Source organism: Colletotrichum orchidophilum (genome assembly GCF_001831195.1).
Source record: "Colletotrichum orchidophilum strain IMI 309357 chromosome Unknown Scaffold_38.1, whole genome shotgun sequence".
In the NCBI taxonomy this organism is placed as follows: Eukaryota; Fungi; Ascomycota; class Sordariomycetes; order Glomerellales; family Glomerellaceae; genus Colletotrichum; species Colletotrichum orchidophilum.
The window spans coordinates 328,498-346,967 of NW_019172994.1; the positions used below are offsets into that span (position 1 = coordinate 328,498).

The 18,470-nt window shown below is 53.2% G+C and overlaps 7 protein-coding genes across 7 annotated transcripts; 4 read left to right on the forward strand and 3 right to left on the reverse strand.

Moving 5' to 3' along the window:
* Positions 1–882: 882 nt before the first annotated feature.
* CORC01_05542 (uncharacterized protein) lies at positions 883–1,472 on the forward strand (the record flags this gene model as incomplete). Its single annotated transcript, XM_022617185.1, has 2 exons — positions 883–1,206; positions 1,281–1,472. The coding sequence occupies 2 exons, from the start codon at positions 883–885 to the stop codon at positions 1,470–1,472; spliced, it is 516 nt and encodes a 171-aa protein (XP_022476410.1).
* Positions 1,473–2,035: 563 nt separating this feature from the next.
* Positions 2,036–2,904, reverse strand: CORC01_05543 (uncharacterized protein; the record flags this gene model as incomplete). The annotated part of the gene is made up of 2 exons (XM_022617186.1): positions 2,036–2,776; positions 2,833–2,904. 2 exons carry the CDS (start codon positions 2,902–2,904, stop codon positions 2,036–2,038), a joined length of 813 nt encoding a protein of 270 aa, XP_022476411.1.
* Positions 2,905–6,306: 3,402 nt separating this feature from the next.
* CORC01_05544 (uncharacterized protein) lies at positions 6,307–7,697 on the forward strand (the record flags this gene model as incomplete). The annotated part of the gene is made up of 2 exons (XM_022617187.1): positions 6,307–6,458; positions 6,968–7,697. 2 exons carry the CDS (start codon positions 6,307–6,309, stop codon positions 7,695–7,697), a joined length of 882 nt encoding a protein of 293 aa, XP_022476412.1.
* A 1,572-nt stretch (positions 7,698–9,269) lies between these two features.
* Positions 9,270–10,379, forward strand: CORC01_05545 (uncharacterized protein; the record flags this gene model as incomplete). Its single annotated transcript, XM_022617188.1, has 3 exons — positions 9,270–9,427; positions 9,486–9,962; positions 10,271–10,379. 3 exons carry the CDS (start codon positions 9,270–9,272, stop codon positions 10,377–10,379), a joined length of 744 nt encoding a protein of 247 aa, XP_022476413.1.
* Positions 10,380–11,414: 1,035 nt separating this feature from the next.
* On the reverse strand, positions 11,415–12,700 carry CORC01_05546 (ubiquitin fusion degradation protein UFD1; the record flags this gene model as incomplete). The annotated part of the gene is made up of 3 exons (XM_022617189.1): positions 11,415–12,266; positions 12,339–12,644; positions 12,698–12,700. 3 exons carry the CDS (start codon positions 12,698–12,700, stop codon positions 11,415–11,417), a joined length of 1,161 nt encoding a protein of 386 aa, XP_022476414.1.
* Positions 12,701–13,238: 538 nt separating this feature from the next.
* On the forward strand, positions 13,239–14,654 carry CORC01_05547 (Lin1 family protein; the record flags this gene model as incomplete). The annotated part of the gene is made up of 1 exon (XM_022617190.1): positions 13,239–14,654. One exon carries the CDS (start codon positions 13,239–13,241, stop codon positions 14,652–14,654), a length of 1,416 nt encoding a protein of 471 aa, XP_022476415.1.
* Positions 14,655–14,847: 193 nt separating this feature from the next.
* On the reverse strand, positions 14,848–16,307 carry CORC01_05548 (RuvB-like helicase 2; the record flags this gene model as incomplete). The annotated part of the gene is made up of 2 exons (XM_022617191.1): positions 14,848–15,145; positions 16,087–16,307. The coding sequence occupies 2 exons, from the start codon at positions 16,305–16,307 to the stop codon at positions 14,848–14,850; spliced, it is 519 nt and encodes a 172-aa protein (XP_022476416.1).
* Positions 16,308–18,470: the final 2,163 nt, after the last annotated feature.

The window sequence follows — 18,470 nt, forward strand, 5'->3', positions numbered from 1 at the left end:
AAGTAAACTGTAGCAACGCAACAACTTGAGTTCATGAGGATATTATATTTATGGGTTCGTGAGAGAGGCTACCCCCATGCGAATTGTGAGCCGGTCTCAGCGGCGTTAAACCCCATGTTGGGGCCGAAGCATGGCATCGTATCTGCAACAGCCCCCTGTCTCATTATATCCAGTTGGCAGATTGTACAAAGTCACCTTTGAAGGATATGCTGATTATCACGAAACCTTCCCCATTTCAGCACAGAGGCATTCAGTCGACCAAGTGCCATTAATTTGGCCTGCTCCCGATGGAGGTGATTATATAAGCCCCCGAGGCAGACATCTCAGTTGATCACGATGATTGACTCATTCTTTTTGATTCCTCCTGTGTAACTTTACCAAGAGATAGCATAAATGAAATGATATCGCTTTGATGTGTGGAAATGTCAGCTCTTCAACCTTACCTTGGAAAGGCTACCTGGGGGCATATTGGTTCCGTGTTGGCAAGGCGCTTGTTGAAAAGGTTGGCGCAGTATATTGCAGCCCCGACCCGAGCTGCATGTGACTATTCTAGGGGCCATATGCCTTGGATTGAGTACTTTGTTCGTGTGGACTCAACAGCTCTTAAGTCTTGACGTCTACCGACTTCGCGTTCGGAGGCCCGTCACCAAAATTCCCTACACGTCTATACTTCTCTTCCGTACCTTCGAATATTCTTGTTATTGAGGATCAAAGAAGAAACAGACATATTGAAAATTTGAACCACCTACGCAGATCGAAGATGGCCCAGTCCACAAAATACTCACATGAAGCCGCCGTCGCAGCCATCACGTACTTTTACCAAGTCGCCAGAAACGCCCACTCCGAAGAGGCGTCGATATCACCGGCGAGTCCTTCGCCGGTATGGGAAAGGCTGACGAGGTCATCGAGCTCCTGCGACATATCCCGCATTTTGTGCCCGATCCCAGGGATCTCCCCAACATACTGGACTGCACGACACCGATAGTCTACCTCGACTCCGCCTTTCGCAGTCATCTCCTCGAGAGGACGCCACCTGACCTTCAAGAAGACGCTAGCGGTTCGTCTCCGAGGCACATGTTGACCCTCGCAGATGGCCAGCGTGCCGTAATCATCGACACCAAGCGTGACGTAGTCATTCTCTGGAAGTACGACACCAAATTCCCCGCGTACATGGACTGCGATGATAAAGCAGTCTATGACGAGAGCGTCGATATGGACGATGAAGATGCCTCGGGACGCTCTTTGAGACGTAAAAGGAGCAGTACAGGGTCTTGAACTAGGTGCCGGATCTCGAGAAGGTTGGCATGGGCGGTCTTTGGAAGTTGAAAGAAGACGGAAAGCCGGACCAGGAGCATTTGATCAGGATGCGGATTGTGAAGGATGCCGGGTGGCCTGGCATCAATTATGAAGGGACTGGGTGGGATAAGGAGAAAGCGGAGACGGAGACGGAGGAATATGAGGACGATGAATGATTTGGTGGCAGAATTTGGTGCTGGTTGCTAGAGTGGTACCACATGTCGGGAGGATAGAAGGACGGGACGCTTACGCGGGAAGGCATCCACCACCTTCAATGACTCTTGCTTGAGTTACTGAAAGGTGGCAGGAAAGAACAGGACGCCCACAACGCGTCCTGTCGGGATCCTACGGAGACAGATAGATCACGTATGGGATGTTCCCGAGACCGCCGCATCAATGAAGTTGCATGCAAAAGGGAGAAGCAACAACCCGGCATGAAATGATCATTGCATGTGTTTAAAAATTCTGAAGGCCCCCCTGCTTTCTTTCGGGAAGCATACATTCTAGGCCAGACCAGTACGCCGTTCAGGTGTGCGTGATTTCGTTAGTACATCTGGTAATCCAAACGATGCGAGTAGAGGAGTGACCAGCACAAAGAGACAAGAGACGGAGAGAAACAGAAAAGCCAGCAGCAGTGAGATAGCCCGTGGTTTTTTTCCAACCCGGACCCAACGTATAAGATGACCCCAACCACCCTCCCTCCCTACACCACATTTGCTTACCGACACCAATTCGTATGTCATGGGTGGAAGTGAGTGTCCCAGTGTTCGTTCTTGATGTTCATATGCTCAGGCATGAGGGAGCCCAGTGCAGGAGACCCATGCAATTCGTCGGCATGTCCCTGACCAGCCTGATGATCACACAAGGAACCAATGCCGAAGCCATCGATATCGTACGCGGCTTCGAACGCTGAGTAGATTGGACTCGGCGCCCAGGAGTTGTGGTCGTGCTCATGGTGGTGATGGTCTTGGTCGTGCGCACAGGCCATCGCTTGTGGGAGATCAAAGGCTGGATGGGCACCCATGAGGCTGGCTGACGGGCTGAATTGCAGATTGTGAGGTGCGGAGAACATGTCGTCGCTACATGGGGTGAGCATCCTGGGTTGAAAGGTCTGCTGACATTCTGTGGCGGTGGGAGATGCCATGGATGTTGGGGTGAACTGTTGTCGGTAGGGAGGTTGGCTGTGTTCATGTTTGACCTTGACGGGAGACCTAGCCCGAGCCTCGACTTGATGAAGAGACTCGAGAGTCCCTGGCTCCGGCTTCACTCTCTCCTCTTCATCATCCTCTTCCTTTTTCGGTGGCTTTGGCTCCTTCTTGTTCTTCGTGACCCTATTCTTGTTTGCGGTGGCTCTGTTACGTTTTTGAGGCTCGAGGCCCAACATGGCAGAGCGGAAACGGGAGTATCTCATGCGAGCAGCATGTCCGTTGGTGATGGGCTGTGCCAGTATCGGATCATGGGCGACAGCATTCCAGTCGATCTGGAGGTTTAGTAAGACAACGGTTCATGTGATGGGATAGTTGTAGAAGCACTTACATCCTTCAGGTTCTTCTGTTTCAAGATGGCGAAAAGGAACCTTGTCATCTGGTTGTCTGTGTTGGAGGACATGTTGGGAGTGTCGAGGGTTGATCTCGCCTCGAGCTGACCAGGCTATGGAATGGAGGTGAGGTCGATGTTGAGGCCAGTGAGCTGGAGGAAAGGGGAGTAATTTGAAGTGCACAGCGATGGGAGCTGGAGCTTTGGCTCAACCCAGTCAACCAGCACACGACAGGCAGTGGTGGAGTTGAAATGAAGGAAATGAGTCACTGTGAAGATTGGTGAGGCAAGGCGAAGCCCAGATATATGGCATCCAAGTCAGCAGGTTGAGTTCTGGAAATGGTGCAACCACTGAGGGCGAGGTCAGTCACCGGTTGGTGTGGGTGGTCAATGAAAGGTGAGGCGGACAAAAGAGGCAGACAAGGAGGATTCGCCAGAAGCCAGCCAGACCACCCCCGGGACATCAACGGTAGTTATAGGTGCTTTGGGAAGGGCCCATGGACCACGGAGCTAAAGGGACTGGAGATGCAAGTCGGCTTGATGCTGGAACCGAACCTCGAATGGGCAAGCAGCTGTGGATTAGGAGCCGGAGCTGGAGCTGGCGCTGGCATCTGTACAGTATGAAGAAAAAGAAAGGCGAACGAGGATGCTTTCAGGGCAGACGCCGCGGCGCTTGGGCCGACATTTTATTGACATGTTAAAGTGGCAAACCCTTGGTTGAGACACAAGGAATCAAAATAGTCCCTTGTTGCCTGGAGTTACGGCGGCAGGCTTTGACGAGCGAGAGGAAGAGGGGGGGAGGGGGGGTGTGATATTTGTGGAGGGTGTGGAGAGATGATGTGGTGGTGTGGTGAGGTGCAGACGCAAGTGCATGGCATCTATGGGCGGGATGGGATGGTTTGGATGGCTTGAAGTGTTGATGGCTGCCCTGCTCACTTGAGCGCTGATGAAATGGTGTAGGGGTACTAAGAGGGTCGAGGTGTGTCGCGGCGCGGGGCCGTGTCATTTGCGCGTAAAGTGGTTTGAATTCCCAGGCTTTCGCTCTGTCTCCTCCACTCTCTTTTTTTTTGGGCCTTCCGGCATCCGCAGATGCCTCCCCTGCACCCATCTGACGTGACGGAGTCGAGTTGACTCTCCCCGACGAATCAAGGTTTGAGCGGAAGGCCAGGGATTGCAAGGTGTCCGGACTAGCGTGTCCACCGATATGCGAGCACCAATTGATATCAACCCTTTCGCACTCGCAGGCAGAATTGACTCGTCAATTGACACGCAGCTTTGGGCCATTCTTGCTGGGGGGGCCTTTTTTTTTTTTTTTTTGTTCCCTTTGCTGGTCTAACGGATCCCCCAATGCAAGATCCAGGAACGCCCAGAACCACTTGGAAACGGAACAGGGATCTTAATGGCTTCAGACAGAAATGCGGTATGGGTGTGTGACTCACTTTACGAGTACTTTAGTCCAACGTAGCTTCCGAAATGGAGGGGGCTGGGGCGATTGGCTATGTCCCTGTTGCAGCTCCCAGTTCGCGCACTATTCATTGGCGGCCTTCCCACACCGAGTCGTCAAACAAACTTACGCAGCAGGCGGCCGATAGACACTTGTGACGACGCAGCATGATGCCTTCTGATACGTAGGCCTGGCTTTCGAACACCCGGTTTGCGCACCTAAGGTAGGGGTAAAATTACTAGTAACCCAAGGTTGTTGAAGCTTGCAGCGACGGAGTGCTGCGATGCAAGATACGGCGAATAATCGCAAACAGAGTTTGAGCCTCTTGGCCCGATTTAGTGCCCCCTGGATTCTTGCTCCCGTCAATCACACTGTCGTAATCTCAATCTCGTGTCTCGCTGGAATATCCGCCGGATGCTGGTGATGCGAGCTGGTGAGAGGAGGGGTTCAATCGAGATGACCGTCCAGTTTGGCAATTGAAGATCGGTTTGGCCGTTCAACGGGCAAAAGCAGTTTGGAGACCAGAGAAAATCGCCTGTCAATACCAAGGTGCGTATTGAAGCCGTTATTCGTGTATTCGTGTCGTCCAAAGACGTGTTTGGTGTCGTAGGCGACACGCGCTGAAGTTGGTGGGATCGGGTGAAGTGATCTGGAGACGCGCCTCGCGATTCCGAGTGGCACTGTGCCCTCGCAATATTCCCACGAAACCACGTGATGTGTCACTCGGCCCACTTTGCGCATCGTCCACGGATCGGCCAACAGTTGCTGCCTGAGGTCTGACAGCGTCCGTTCTCCACACCATCCCTCTAGGTACCCACCAAAACTGGCTTGAGATGGTGAGGGGAGCGTAAAGCGGCGACGGCGACAGGGAACCTGGGTGAAGGGGCCTCCCGCGGCTGTTGAGGAGAGGCTTCATCGAGGCAAGCTACCTTGATTCTCATCCTCATTGGAGCAAATCATGCACGTTCGTATAGAGTATTTACAACATAGCCGTATCACGCAGCTCTGCAGTAACATTTGAATTTCCCTCTCCAGTCATCTGTTGGGGTCTTCTGGATCTTGCCGCCCTCTGCGTGCGGCTCAAGGCGCATGCAAGACAGATTGCACCACCGGTTCCCGAGGTTGATCTCCCTTGAACCACGAGTATTCGGGAGGTTACCTAACACCGTCTGGCCATGTCTCGAAATCAGGCTTTTGACAGATACGCTATCTGTCGATGCTAGTCGAGTCGGCTGTGGGTGAACAGCGGGCCAGATTCGACGTGTCTCACGAATCCATGCAACGCTCAACGCACAGCCGTCTCTACAATTGGCCAGATAGCTCGTGAAGGCGATTCCCATGCAGAAAGTGACATGCCGAATCATATGCTGCAAGGCGCACTTGCTCACTCATTCAGATCGTTTACACGGAACGAATAATCAGGCAATGGGTTAGAGTAGGAAATGGAGGACGGGCGAGAGACTGAGAAGCCCGACGGCGACACTGAAGAGGGCGCTAGGTCAATAGCCGCTAACCTACCTAGCCGGGTGCCGCAACCTAGGTAACTCGCTTGATGAACGGCTAAACGCCGGGCTTTCTGCACACATGGGAGTCTTTTCGGAAGATCCGCCCACCTTTTCGCAAGCATCCGTAGCCGCGATATCTCTTGCTTCAAGGCCTCCCCGACTATGTTCTCGATCAAGTCAAAACTAATAGGGCATCTCAGAGGTCTCTCAAGAATAAATCGTCAAAGTTTTGCGTTCTTTTATCGGGTCTCGAAGTTTCGAAAAGGTGCATGCAAGTCGAGCTCTCGCCCGGCGAAACGTTAAACCGCGCCAGGGAACCACTCAAAACCTAGCGCCTGGACTTTGCTGTCTCGAGCCCCCAACCACCCTTCGACCCATCGTTCTCTCGAGCTTAGCACACTACCAATTTCTCGTCCTCGACCGCAAAAGACAGCTACCAAGCTCACATCCACTTTCAATCGTATAAGTCACGAGTATCATTCTCGCGAAGCAGACGAAGCACCGACAGCCTGCGTCGCATTCGCCATGAATAAAAACTGGAATGACAGGGCGGACAAGGATCTGTTCTTTACCATCCTGTCTGTGAAGAACATCGGCGTCATCAGCGGTTCAGAATGGACTACCATCGGCAACCACATGCGCACTTTGGGTTACGGCTTTACCAATGAGGGCTGTAGGTAAGTCGGTGCGCCTCTCTTTGATGTCTGCCCTTCCGGCCTCCTCTCAACCTCATTCGCACGAAGGCGTCGTCATTGCGATTCGTTGCCTACGGAGCAATTGCGCGTACGCGCTCTGCCTTCTGCGCCGGCCATTTCTTTGCCATACGCATTTCCCCGCTCTGTCTTCTCTCCTACCGTAGTCTTCTTCGTGCTCATTCTTCTCTGTTGCCCTCCTGCAATCCCCCGGGTGTACCGTAAGATCTACTCTGTGAAAGAAAAACGGCAACGGCGAGGACTACCTCCCATTGTCGTACGCCTTTTATGTAGAAAATCGAAATCATCACATCAACTCATGTTTCGCTCAATGTTTCACTGTAAGCACCAAGATACACCTCTGTATCTGAGATGGCTTTGCCCTCAACTTTGCTGCACTAGAACATTCTCATTTTCTCCTATTTGACACATCGCTTACCCACAAATTGATCGACTTCCATCACAACATGTCAACAGCAACTAACATAATGCAGACAACACTTCCAGGGCCTTCGTCGTGCCCAGCACAAGGCTGAGACGAATGGAGGCAGCCCTGACAACCCTCGCAAGGTTGATCCGACGACGAATCCAATCACTCGTCGTCCGGGCCCGGGTCGTGGAAGGCCCAAGAAGCAGCCTCAGCAACCCGCGCCGATGCCGATCACAGCTTTGTCAGACCAGCCCGGCGAGCCGAGTCAGCCTGACCAACTTGGCCAACTTGACCAACTTGGACCCGATCAAGAACTTGAAGCTGGTCAACCCCAACCTGTCGTTCAGCCCGACCTTCAACCCGATATCCTGCCCGATCTTGAGCACAACCACCAGCCCGATCTTCAGCTCACCCACCAGCCCGATCTTCAGCTCGACCACCAGCCCGAGCACCAGCCAAGTCACGAGGATTCCATTCAAGATGACCAGACCCAAATGCAAACGCCCATGATGCCCGACGGTCTCCTATCTGAGTCTCTAGATATTTCCATCAAAGACGACACTCTCGATATGTCTTTGAAGGAACACAATGATGACGAACAAGACGGCCCCGATGCTAAAAGAATCAAGCTCGACAACTCTGCTCAAGACCCATCCCTTGTTGACGACGAAGCTGTGTTAGCTTTGGCCGCCCACAGCGACGCCCCTTCTGTTGATGGCTACGCTTCCGAATACCCCACAGCCGGTTTGACCGGGTCAGACCCGCACACTTCCTACTATGGTCCTGAGACGTAGGAGCAATGCTCGGCCCTCTTGGAAGCTTCTCCGGCAACAGGCGGCGTCGGAAGCAGCGAGTTTACAGATGTAGACTAGGAGTCAGATCTGTAGACCCGAGCCACTCATTATTCCTACTCCTCATCAATTTTGTTAGGTCAAGGCGTTATGCATCAAAGCGGTAGCGGCATCAGGAGCGAGGTTATGAACACGACGAGGTGCTTGGAGTTTGGGATGATTCAGTGTTTTAATTGTCTGTTATCCTTTTACGTATAAAAGTTAATTTCTGTCAAGAGTAATAAGTCTTGAGGAGAATACGTTTACCAGAATTTGCCAGCCCTCCCCACCAGGCTTCCATCTCAATTCTTTTCACAAGTGTATACTGCCTTCTGGAACAACTCAAACTGCACTGATGCACTGAGACACTCCATTTCTACATGCTTAAGCATGCTGCTCCCCTCTGGTGGCCTCCACCTGGGCCGAGCTATAACCAAGATAGACACGTGTATGTATTTGATGTCCGCTATGTCCATCATTCCCCGTGGGAGGTGCTGGCTAGCCTAGCTTCTATTTCTCTCAACTAGGCTACAGATCTAACTCAGTCAACGATACCCTTTGTTACATGCTGTGCAGAAGTCAGCCTCGGCTGCATTGTCGATGGAACTCATTCACAATATCATCGTGTCTAAACTCACTAAACAGGATTACTTGTCAGCTAAGCCCCTTCATGCACCAGAACCACGTGTGAGAATTAGTACATTGAAATCCAATCCCCTTGAGGCGGGTACCCGCTCTTAAACTCTCAAAGTACTTTCCTTCTCAACTTCACCGGCTTCTCATGATTTTAACTCCCATCCAGGATAGATAACTGCCCATGGCTCTCGCCCTTCTTATCAAAACCCCTTAAGGCGGGTGCCCACTCTCTAGTCCTAAGGCGCTTTCCTTCTTAAGCTTACCAGCTTCTCATGATTTCGACTCACGTTTAGGATATATAATCCCCCCTCCCTCACCACTTACTAACCAAACCTCTTCCTCTTCAACCTACCTTATTCCTCATAACCGCTTAACCAAAGAACAAGATCTTCCACCGCCGAGGATCAACATAGTTGCCCTTTACTATATAGGTACGTGGTCTCTTGTTTTTGTTATTTATCTTGTACTTTGGGTATCAACTCATCTTGATACGCCCTGTCATCATGCCCTCCAAAAATGAATCCCGCCCTCTACCCTTACTTCTCGGTCACAAGATAAGCGATCTTACGAGTTTCCACGTTTTTGTCTCTCTCTCTCTCTCTCTCTCTCCCCCTCTCTCTATGACCTACCGCTTTTGTAATTGTCTCATACCGCCCGGCAGGTACGATTCTCTTTCCCCAAAACTTGCTTATCATCACTTCCCTTCACCTCAATTCGATTCTCTCCCTGCTCATCGCGTTATATTTCCTTCTCACTCATCAGCCTTGCCTTCACCGTTGGGTTTTTCTCTCTCTTGGATTCTCATCATCATCTCCAGTCATCCGTTCCGTGGCCTGACGGACTGAGACTAACGCTCTTAGCAAAGACCTCTCAAAAATCCACTCAACAACATTGGCAGCAATGGCCGGCCTTCACTCGTGGGACGCCGAGGCTGAGAAGGCTCTGATTCTATCCGTGCTGAGCATTGCCTACAATGGCGCGGGTCCGAAGCCTGACTGGGCTCGCGTCACCCAGCGAATGAACCGTATCGGATACGACTTTACGACCGCTGCCCTCACGTGAGCTACCACCTCTTCTTACTGGCTCTAGCAGAACTAATCACAATGCTTCCCATAGTCAGCGCTGGCGCAAGTCTCTCTTGAAGCCTTACAACGCTCGTGTCAACGAGACTGCTACCGCGCCCATCACCCCCGTTGCTTCTCGCAAGCGTGCTGCCCCCGGCTCGGACATCATGGCCTCTGGCAGTCAGACCCGAACCTCCATTAGCCGTGGCTCTGGCCCGGCCCAGGCTGCTCATGAGATGTCCACGCTTGCCCTCTCGGCCGACAACGGTGGCGATGATACTGAGCCCGACATGGAGGGTTCCAAGAAGCGCATCAAGATCTCTCACGGTGGTGCTGCTGCTGGACTTGATGACCAGGAGATTGATCTCACCAATGGCGACACTGATGTCAATATGGAGGACGCCGATGCCCCTGCCGCTGCTGGCCTCCCTGGTCAGAGTATCGACCTCACTGATGATCAGGTCAAGGTTGTCAAGCTGGAGGCCAAACCTGACTTTCCCAGCTTCAGCCGCCATGCCCGTGAGCGCAGGTACGTCATCACTGAATTTCCCCCCTCTCCATAACTTCAACTCGACCCATTCTTGTCACCTCAATTATTCGGGTCCCGAGCTTGTATTGGTGTTTTTGTGGCTCACCGGGCTTCAGCAACAAATATCGCTTGTTTCTTCTTCCTTCTTCCTTCTGCTACTTCCATCCTACCTTCCACCTCCCAACTTCTAACTTCTGCATTCCACATTCCAATTTCTACATTCAACTTCCGCTTCCATCTTCCCAAAATTACACAACTTCCACCACATCCCAGCACTTTAAAATGGACCTCTCTAACAAATTCCGAAGCTTGACTCTGAACCCCGTCATTGCCAACGAGATCTACTTCGACCACGGCAAGAAGACGGCCCAGTCGCTTCCCCCTTCCAAGCCTCGCGTCTACGAGGATTCCGTCTAGGAGGCTTTCGAGAAGCAGGTCGCTACCGCCTGCGAGAGGGGCGCTGCCCACCTCAAGGAGATCAATACGGCTAAGGAAAAGGCGGCCAAGGAGAAGGCGGCGGCTGCCATTGCTTAGATTTGAGGAGGATGTACGATACCCCGGTTCCCTCTTTCCTACCATCATGATTTCAATGAGGGTGGGGAGATGGGAAAAAGAGTTTCGCTACCATCTTTTCTCGTTTTGCTACTCGATCAACGGCAAGGTGGTTCGACAGAAGCTGGCATTTTTTTCGGTATCCGCAATGGTTTTTGCTTTTCTTTTTTCTCGCGGTTTTCGGATTTCGGCTTCTTCATCTTTCCTCATGGACACTTTTCTTCACTGCGGCACCAACAAACGACCACCGCCATTCGGTTGATTGATCTGGAGTGGCATGGAGGGAAGGATACATCGGGTACGGAGGCTGGAATGACGAAATTGGGAGGGAAAGGCTTTTGGGTTGTTTTTACCGGATGGCCAGAGGGCTCATCGTACACAAGGAATCTCTAGGACACAACGTTTCGGAGGATGAAGACGGGGTATGGCTGAGATTACCGCCCCAAGATTATTGATGCGGAAGATTTCACTACCGGCTCGTATAGAAGCAAGCTTGCTCTTTTGCTAGCTTTTCTTTCTACATAGAAACGGAAGTCATCGTCTCTGCCAACCTGAAGTACCGATGATCGGCTACTGTATGAGTGAGGAGGTACTGTATCAGCTCCGATTACTACGACAACGCCACCATGGACGGCAGCGACGAGTTAAGTGTCAAATGATGTCGTGTCCCCTCAACCTCATTGATTCGCACAGTCATTCCGTTGAAGAGTTTGACACCATACAAGGAAGGTATATGCAATCTGAATCATTTCATTTTCGGGAATCTAATCACCGTTTGACGGTCCTGGACAATGTTGCCCCGGCAATTACAACCATGCGCCCTGAATGATTACCCATCCTACCCCCAAACGCCATTTGATCCATCCCAAATCGAAAATATGTTTCCCAAGCGTAACCATCTCACTCGATGCCGCGAGGCTTCGGGCCACGACTATCCACCCTGCGTCCCTCGGCAGGACCCTTCTTCTCAGGGACCTTTTCCTTCTCCTCGGCCTCGCCCTTACGCTTAGCGCGAAGTGTCTGACCCTGACCGGCAAAGTGCGGACGTTTCTGCTCCTCCAGCTCGCGCTTCTTGTCGTCATCGGTCTTGACCGGCTTGATCTCGTAGCCAAAGAAGAGCTTGTTGGGCGGGAGACGCAGAGGCATGGGGCCGTTATTGTTCCTGCGCGGAATGGGCACAGCGGCAGTGGGCACGTTGGCAGAGGCGCCCGCCACGGGAGTCGCGGGCTTCGGTGTCGACGCCTTGCTCCCCTTCTTGCTGAGCTTCTGGCCCTCGCCGTAGAATCTGGAGTTGGTCGTCGCCGCGCCGGGAGCGATGGCGCCGTAGTTGATGGACTGGGCCATGGATCCTTGGCTGTGGAGCAGACCGCCGGACGGTAGGCCGCCGCGTCCGCTTCTGGGTGTGCTGGTTCCGCTACCCCTCTGTTGTCTCTCTGGCTCGACGTAGCCGACTGGTGGCGCGAAGTCGACCTCGACATCGGTCTCGATCAGGCAAACTCCCATCTTGTCCGTCTCCGGCTTGACCTCCAGGACCGCCACATGATAAATCTCGTCGTTGTACTCAAAGTTAAAAATATCACCCTTGGTGAGAGCGGCAAAGTTCCTAAATGCCTTCTCCAGCACGGCCTTGGGATCACTGATGTCGAGGAAGTTGGTAGATTGGGGCTGCAACTTGACCAGCTTGGCAAGTTCGAGGGAAGTCGTCTTGATCTGGATCATGTCGCCGACGTCCAGCGAGAGAGTTTGCATCATCTGGTTTCACACGTTAGCAACGCCACTTCCGCTGAGGACAGCGCGGGCCAAGGAGGGGACGTGGCCACGAACCCAGTGGGGGAGATATGCTCTGCCCTCCTCCGCGACGAACTCCAACACACCAGCGTGAGAGTGCTTTCCCTTCTCGCCATTTATAATCTCCATGAGCAACGGCCATTGCACGTGGAGCTTCGAGACCTTGTCCAGAGCGGAGGGCGGCAGGAAGATCTTGGAACCATAGTTGAGGTCAGGTCGCTCGGGTCCAGGGGCCATCACCATAGGATAGCATCGGTAGTACTCGTCGAAGCGCTGAACGATCGGCCGGCGGCCGCCGCGGGCGAAGTTATACATGTCTGCTTCGTTGGGGTCGAAGCGATACTGGGTGCTCTGGGTTAGCTTGAGCGAAGAGGTGAGTTGGACAGCTAGCTTACCATCTTGGCGGGCGACTTTCGCGAGTAAAGTATCTTTTCGGGAGTAGAGACAGGAACGAGTAATGGTGGACTGTGTAACCCAAATTATTGTTGAAGTGCGGGAAGCTACTTGGGAAGCTTTCTTTCAATGGGCGCAGTTGAGGGTTGTGGCTGCCGCGGGTAGGTAATGAAAGAAGGTAGGTAGCTTAGCCTTTAGAAGTGATGAAGGAGGACCCGCGGTTTACGTGGGGCCGCAAAGGCAACTGATGAATGACGAAACCCGCTGGAGGTTCGGCCGGGTTCCACCAAAAATTGACATTCCCGGCCCCCCCGGTCGGTACTTTAATGCCCATGCAACTTTGTAGGGAGATCAAGGTATCCGCTCTCAGCTCTCAGATGCATTCCAGCAACCAAGAACATGACGTTTAGAGCTGCTGCACCCAGCCCACCCACCTAGAAGCTCTTTCAAGACAAGCCTTCTCAGCCAGCCTTGCCTCACTTCAGCCCTCCATCTGTAACAAACTACAACGCATCTCCCCAGGCACAGCCCGACAGCCCGAAGATGGCCTCCAGACACTCAGCAGCGCGCCCAAAAAGGGCAGGCGAAACCTTTGCGCGAACGCACCACCACGATGCCGACGCCGGCGACGGCCACGACTCTAAGAAACTAAAGTTCGACGTGCGCAACCCCTCCGCCCTAGCCCCCGATGCGCCTGAAGAGGACGCCATCCTCGACGCCGACGTCATCGGCGGCGGCGGGGGAGCAACGAAGCGCGGCGCCGTGAACCTCGACGGCTACGACAGCGACTCGGACAACGAGCGCAACTTCAAGTCGCGCGCCAATGAGAAGCACCGGGGCAGGAAGGACGGCGATGCGGATTTCTTTGGTCAGTTGGATAACTACGATGCCAAGAGCAGCGGCGCGAACGGCAAGGGGGACAAGGCGAATGAGGACGACGAGGACGACGACATGTTCGCCGCGGACGAGGAGGAGGAGCAGAAGGAGAGCAAGACGGCGCAGGAAGGGACCAAGGCGGCAGGAAAAGACAAGGCTCTGCGCTTCCTCGACGACGAACAGATCCAGGGCCAGGAGTTGCATAGTAAAAGCGGAGGGCAGATCCGTCTAGACGATGAGGAGAGCAGCGACGACGAGGAGGACAAGGAACTGGCGATGCAGGAGGAGGGCATCGACGAGGAGGTCGGCCTCGGCGGCCTCAAGCGCAACGCGCCCAAGGTCGAGGCGTTCAACATGAAGGAGGAGCAAGAGGAGGGCCGCTTCGACGAGGACGGAAACTTTATCAGGAAAGCTGTCGACCCGAATGCGGTGCACGACAAGTGGCTCGACGGGCTGAGCAAGAAGGATCTGAAGAAGGCGGCCGATGCACACGAGAAGCGCGAGGCCGAGGCGCGGAGGTTACGGATGGAGAATGACGACATTTTGACGACGGACCTGCTCAAGGCGCTCATCGTGAGGTTAGAAAGGGGAGAGACGTCACTCGAGGCCCTGGCGAGGTTGGGCAAGGGGCAGCCCAAGACGAAAAAGATACCAAAGTGGAAGCTCAAGAAGCAGAACAAGGGAGACGAAGAAGCCATGGACGTCGAAAGGGAAAAGGAGCAGCTCAGTCCCGAGCAGCAGAAGAGGAAAGAGGCCATCGAGGCCATCACCGACGCGGCGGACAAGCTGCTGAGTCGAGATCATGCCGAGATTTATGATGAGGAGAGGGAGATGCTCGTGCGCGAGTGGCAGCGGGAGACGGGCGAGCAATGGGTCGAGCCGGCAAGGGATGACGCCGACGAGGATTTGTCTTCGAGAGTGTGGGAGTTCCGGTGGACGGACGGACGAGACAACGCTGATAAACAGGGGCCGTACGATGGCCCCACGATGAAGGCATGGCAGGACGCTGGGTATTTCGGAGAGGGCGTTGAGTTCCGGCCGGTTGGTGATGACGCCTGGACTAGGGTTGCCACGTTTGTATAATTGAAGGGATGGAGAACACTCAAAAGAGTCAACCATGTAAAAATACGGATGAATGAATAAAAAAGCCTTGCATTCCTGGCATCGTCACGATGCTACCATTCAAACATTTATGGTACATAATCTATCACACGTCCCAGGGTGGCCACCTATTTTACTGCCCAAAAACGCCCAACACGGAAGACCCCTTATACGCCTAACTCAACTCCATCGCATCGCCATGACCATTAGTGACGGTAAAGTCGACGGCACCGTCATTGCCGATCAAGCGCTTCTCCGACTCGGACACGAACTTGACGCTGCGAGATGGGTCGTAAAAGAGCGAGAAGCTCCTCTGGACGTCGGCAATTTCGACCTGCTTCGCCCTGCGCTTGGCGCAGATCAACTGGGAAGTGGTGATGAGATTGCTGGCATAACGCAGGCCCGCCTCTTGGCCAATCTTGGTGAGCAGCGCCAGAGCGTCGGCTGAGACGTCAACCTCCTCCTCTTGAGCTCTGATGGTGATGATCTGCTTGATCTCCTCGGGGCTGTAGGTGTTTGTGTGGATAATGACGACACGGTCCAGGAAGTCGAGGGGGAGACCGTGGGGGCTGCGGTAGTCGGTTCCACGGATGCGGGAGTTGCCCCTGTTGCTAGCCATGATGACAATGGGTGCAAGGTCGTCTTCCAGGGCGCGATTAATGTATGAGAAGCACTCAATGTCGAGCATGTGAACCTCGTCGATGAATAGCACACCGGGTACAATTTCGGCCTTGCCCTCCTCCTTCCACTCGCCGACCTTGGTGTTGATTTGGTCCCTGATCTCGCTGCGGATCTCACCAGTGTCTCCAGAGAACAGTGCCAAGAAGCCCTGTGTTCTTGAGTTGATCACGTCAATCTCGTGAAGGGTGACGGTGTGGACAACCTCCTTGCGCTTCTGTAGCTCGCCGTCTGGGCACTGCAGGAACTTGGTATCGACGCCCATGGCATCGTAGTCACGCGAGCGAGCATATGACCGGCCAAGCTTCGTGATCTTGCCCGAGGACTTGTCGATAGAAATGATGTCACCGGCCATAACACGCTCCTTGGTCATGGCATCAATCATCTTGGCGCCCATGTCGTAGACAGCCTCCATATCGGTCGTCTTGATCGTCAGCTTTCCCTGTTTGGCGCCGCCAGTAACGCTTCGGTCAATCTGGATCTCGACGACCTCACCCTCCATGATCTCGCTCTCCTCCTTGATACGGACACCAATCGACTTGCGGAACGCTTGTGTGAGAGCTTCGGTCTTTGACATTTCGAGGGAGAAGATTTCGGATGAGGCGAGGGAAGTGAAGGGGACATCGGGGCCGAGGGACTGGGCCATTCCCATGGCGATGGCAGTCTTGCCGGTGCTGGTGAGATGTGGTCAGCCATACAGCCTTCAAAGGGCAGCACGCGCGGTAGAGAGGCTTACCTTGGGGGGCCGGCAATCAACACAGCTCTTCCAGCAATCTTGCTCTCCTTGATCATCTGCAGGATCACGGCAGCAGCTTTCCTGGCCTTTTCCTGTCCCACTAGACCCTGAGATGCCGCTCTGGGCTCCAGTGTTGTGCCATCAACGCCCAAGCCGCGAATGTGGGAGTGGGCCGCAATGAGATTCAGGCCCTTGAGCTCCTTGCTCTCGGAGACGGTCATGACGGGCTACAGGTCCTGTTAGCTGCCAGAAGGCAGGTGCATACGGAGGGAAGCGCATACCGCAGCCATCTTGGGTGTGGTTTACCGATAACTTCGGGAGACTGGTCGCCAAATTCGGATTTCGGCAATTGAGTGATGCAAGTAGGAGGAGACAGGCTTGAGGTGATGTTCGTGGATGAGGCGCAAAAACAGTTCGACAACGGTCGTCCAAGGCTGGAAGACCTGGGCCTACACGTTCAGAAATTTGGGAACGCGCTTACCTCAATTTGCACGGACTGAGCGTGGCGCGGCTAGCGCCTGGGCGCCACAGCGAGAGGTGCAAGCTAGAACGTCAGAACGTCTGCCCAAGAATCGGGCACGGTGCCACCTCAGTTTAAGCTCGACGCCAGCACTTTGAGACTGACTGGTTGATCGACCTTACCAACCGACCTATCTTGCCTCAAGTTAGACAAGATTGTACTTAACCATCGCATGGCGTCTAAAGCAAGATCTGAGGCAGGCTTCCCCAAGATTAGAGCTTTAGATGAGATGGGGGGAGAGTTACGTTTGAGCAAATTTCGACGCCCTCTGAATGCGATGCATTGTTGTCGTGAGCAAGCAAAGCTTAGATGATTTGAAGACAATGTAGCCGCACGTTTTTGCCTTAATCAAATGATATGCCTGCTCCCAGAAGCAGGCCAAGATATTCTTTGTTATCTGGACAACGAATGTCGGTTGTGTAAAACACTATGGGAAGCAGTGTTCACCTGGTGTAGCGACAGCTCGTCCCTTGCGTTCCTATCCTAGCCTCCTGTTGGCTATCTCCTCTTGCTCTACTGCCATGTCCCTAGATAATCATCGGTAGGGGTAGCGGTGTAAGCGAAGCCGCGAAGGTCTGGCAACGCATGTTCAGGACAGATTGATTGGCTTCTCCGGGTTGATTGGGATGGACCAGACCAAGACCAAGTTGAGGGGAGACATGCCGCCAACACAACGGCACCGATGTCTGCTCATGGACGTCTCCCATCCACCCACCGTGTCACACAATATTGGCCCTTGTGGATGATGGGTCAGTTTTTGTCTTGCCCCCGGAAAAAGCAAGCATGGGTGCGTGGTCCCAGTTCGGAGTCCTGCCGGCAAATGATGTCCCCCCGCCCACCTACCACACCTCTGTTCCTTCCATGCCGGATGGGCAATCTTGGGTGTAATAGTACGTACGTACGTACCTCACCACCTATGTAGCGCACACACAGCACTCTTTATTCCGTAAGCACCGACGACCTGTTCAGAGTGTCTTGGTGTGTGTAGGTGTTTTTAACAATTTGTCCGAATATTCGGGACTATTACAATGGCTTCTGTGAAAGTAACTCCGAGTGAATCCGATTCGTTGATTCTGCTGCATCTTTTTTGGACTACCTACGTTATCGGAGGTGACAGTGGCCCACTGCTTACCTACCTTAGCATGTCCAACCCAGTCCGAAACCCATTGGGTCTTGGCCCTCCAACTCACTGAGCTAACGTATGAAACCCCGGTGGAGGTGTAGAGCGAGCCTCTGAAGCCTTTCAGCATGAAATGGGAAAAGGGGGCAATGCTCTGGAACATGGGTCACTGCATAATATCTGACACAACAGCTACTTGATGTTATCTTTCCTCTGTTTTTATAAATTGTTCGATGTCATTCGATGACAACTCATTCTCTTCCATTCCCCCACCAAGCCCCGGCGCCAGCATCAGGCAGTCATGTACATAGGTAGGTCGGGTATCCGTAGTTTCGTCTCTTACCTGTACTACCTTAGGTACGCCAAGTTCATCCCATGGGCGGCAAGGTACCTGAACTGAGTTTTCTGACAGGGCTTGTTCCTCTACGTACCTTCCAGTGGCCCGAACAGAGGAAGTGGTAAGTCTTGAACAGCAAGGCCAAGGTGGCATTGCTAAGGTAGCACAGGCACATAACTTCCCCCAACCCACATCGGCTCCTAGACACTGTTCTTGCACAGGTCGGTAGGTAATTAAAGCTGGACCTCTCTGTGCAAGCGCGATCTGCGTGGGGCGCGATTCCAGCACGCGACTGACCGCCCAACTTCAGGAGGTGCTTTAGCACCAGCATTGGAATATAAAAACTGGAGAGGAGAAAGATATATAATTTGAAAAAAAAAAAAAAAAAAAAAAAAAAAAGAAAGTCC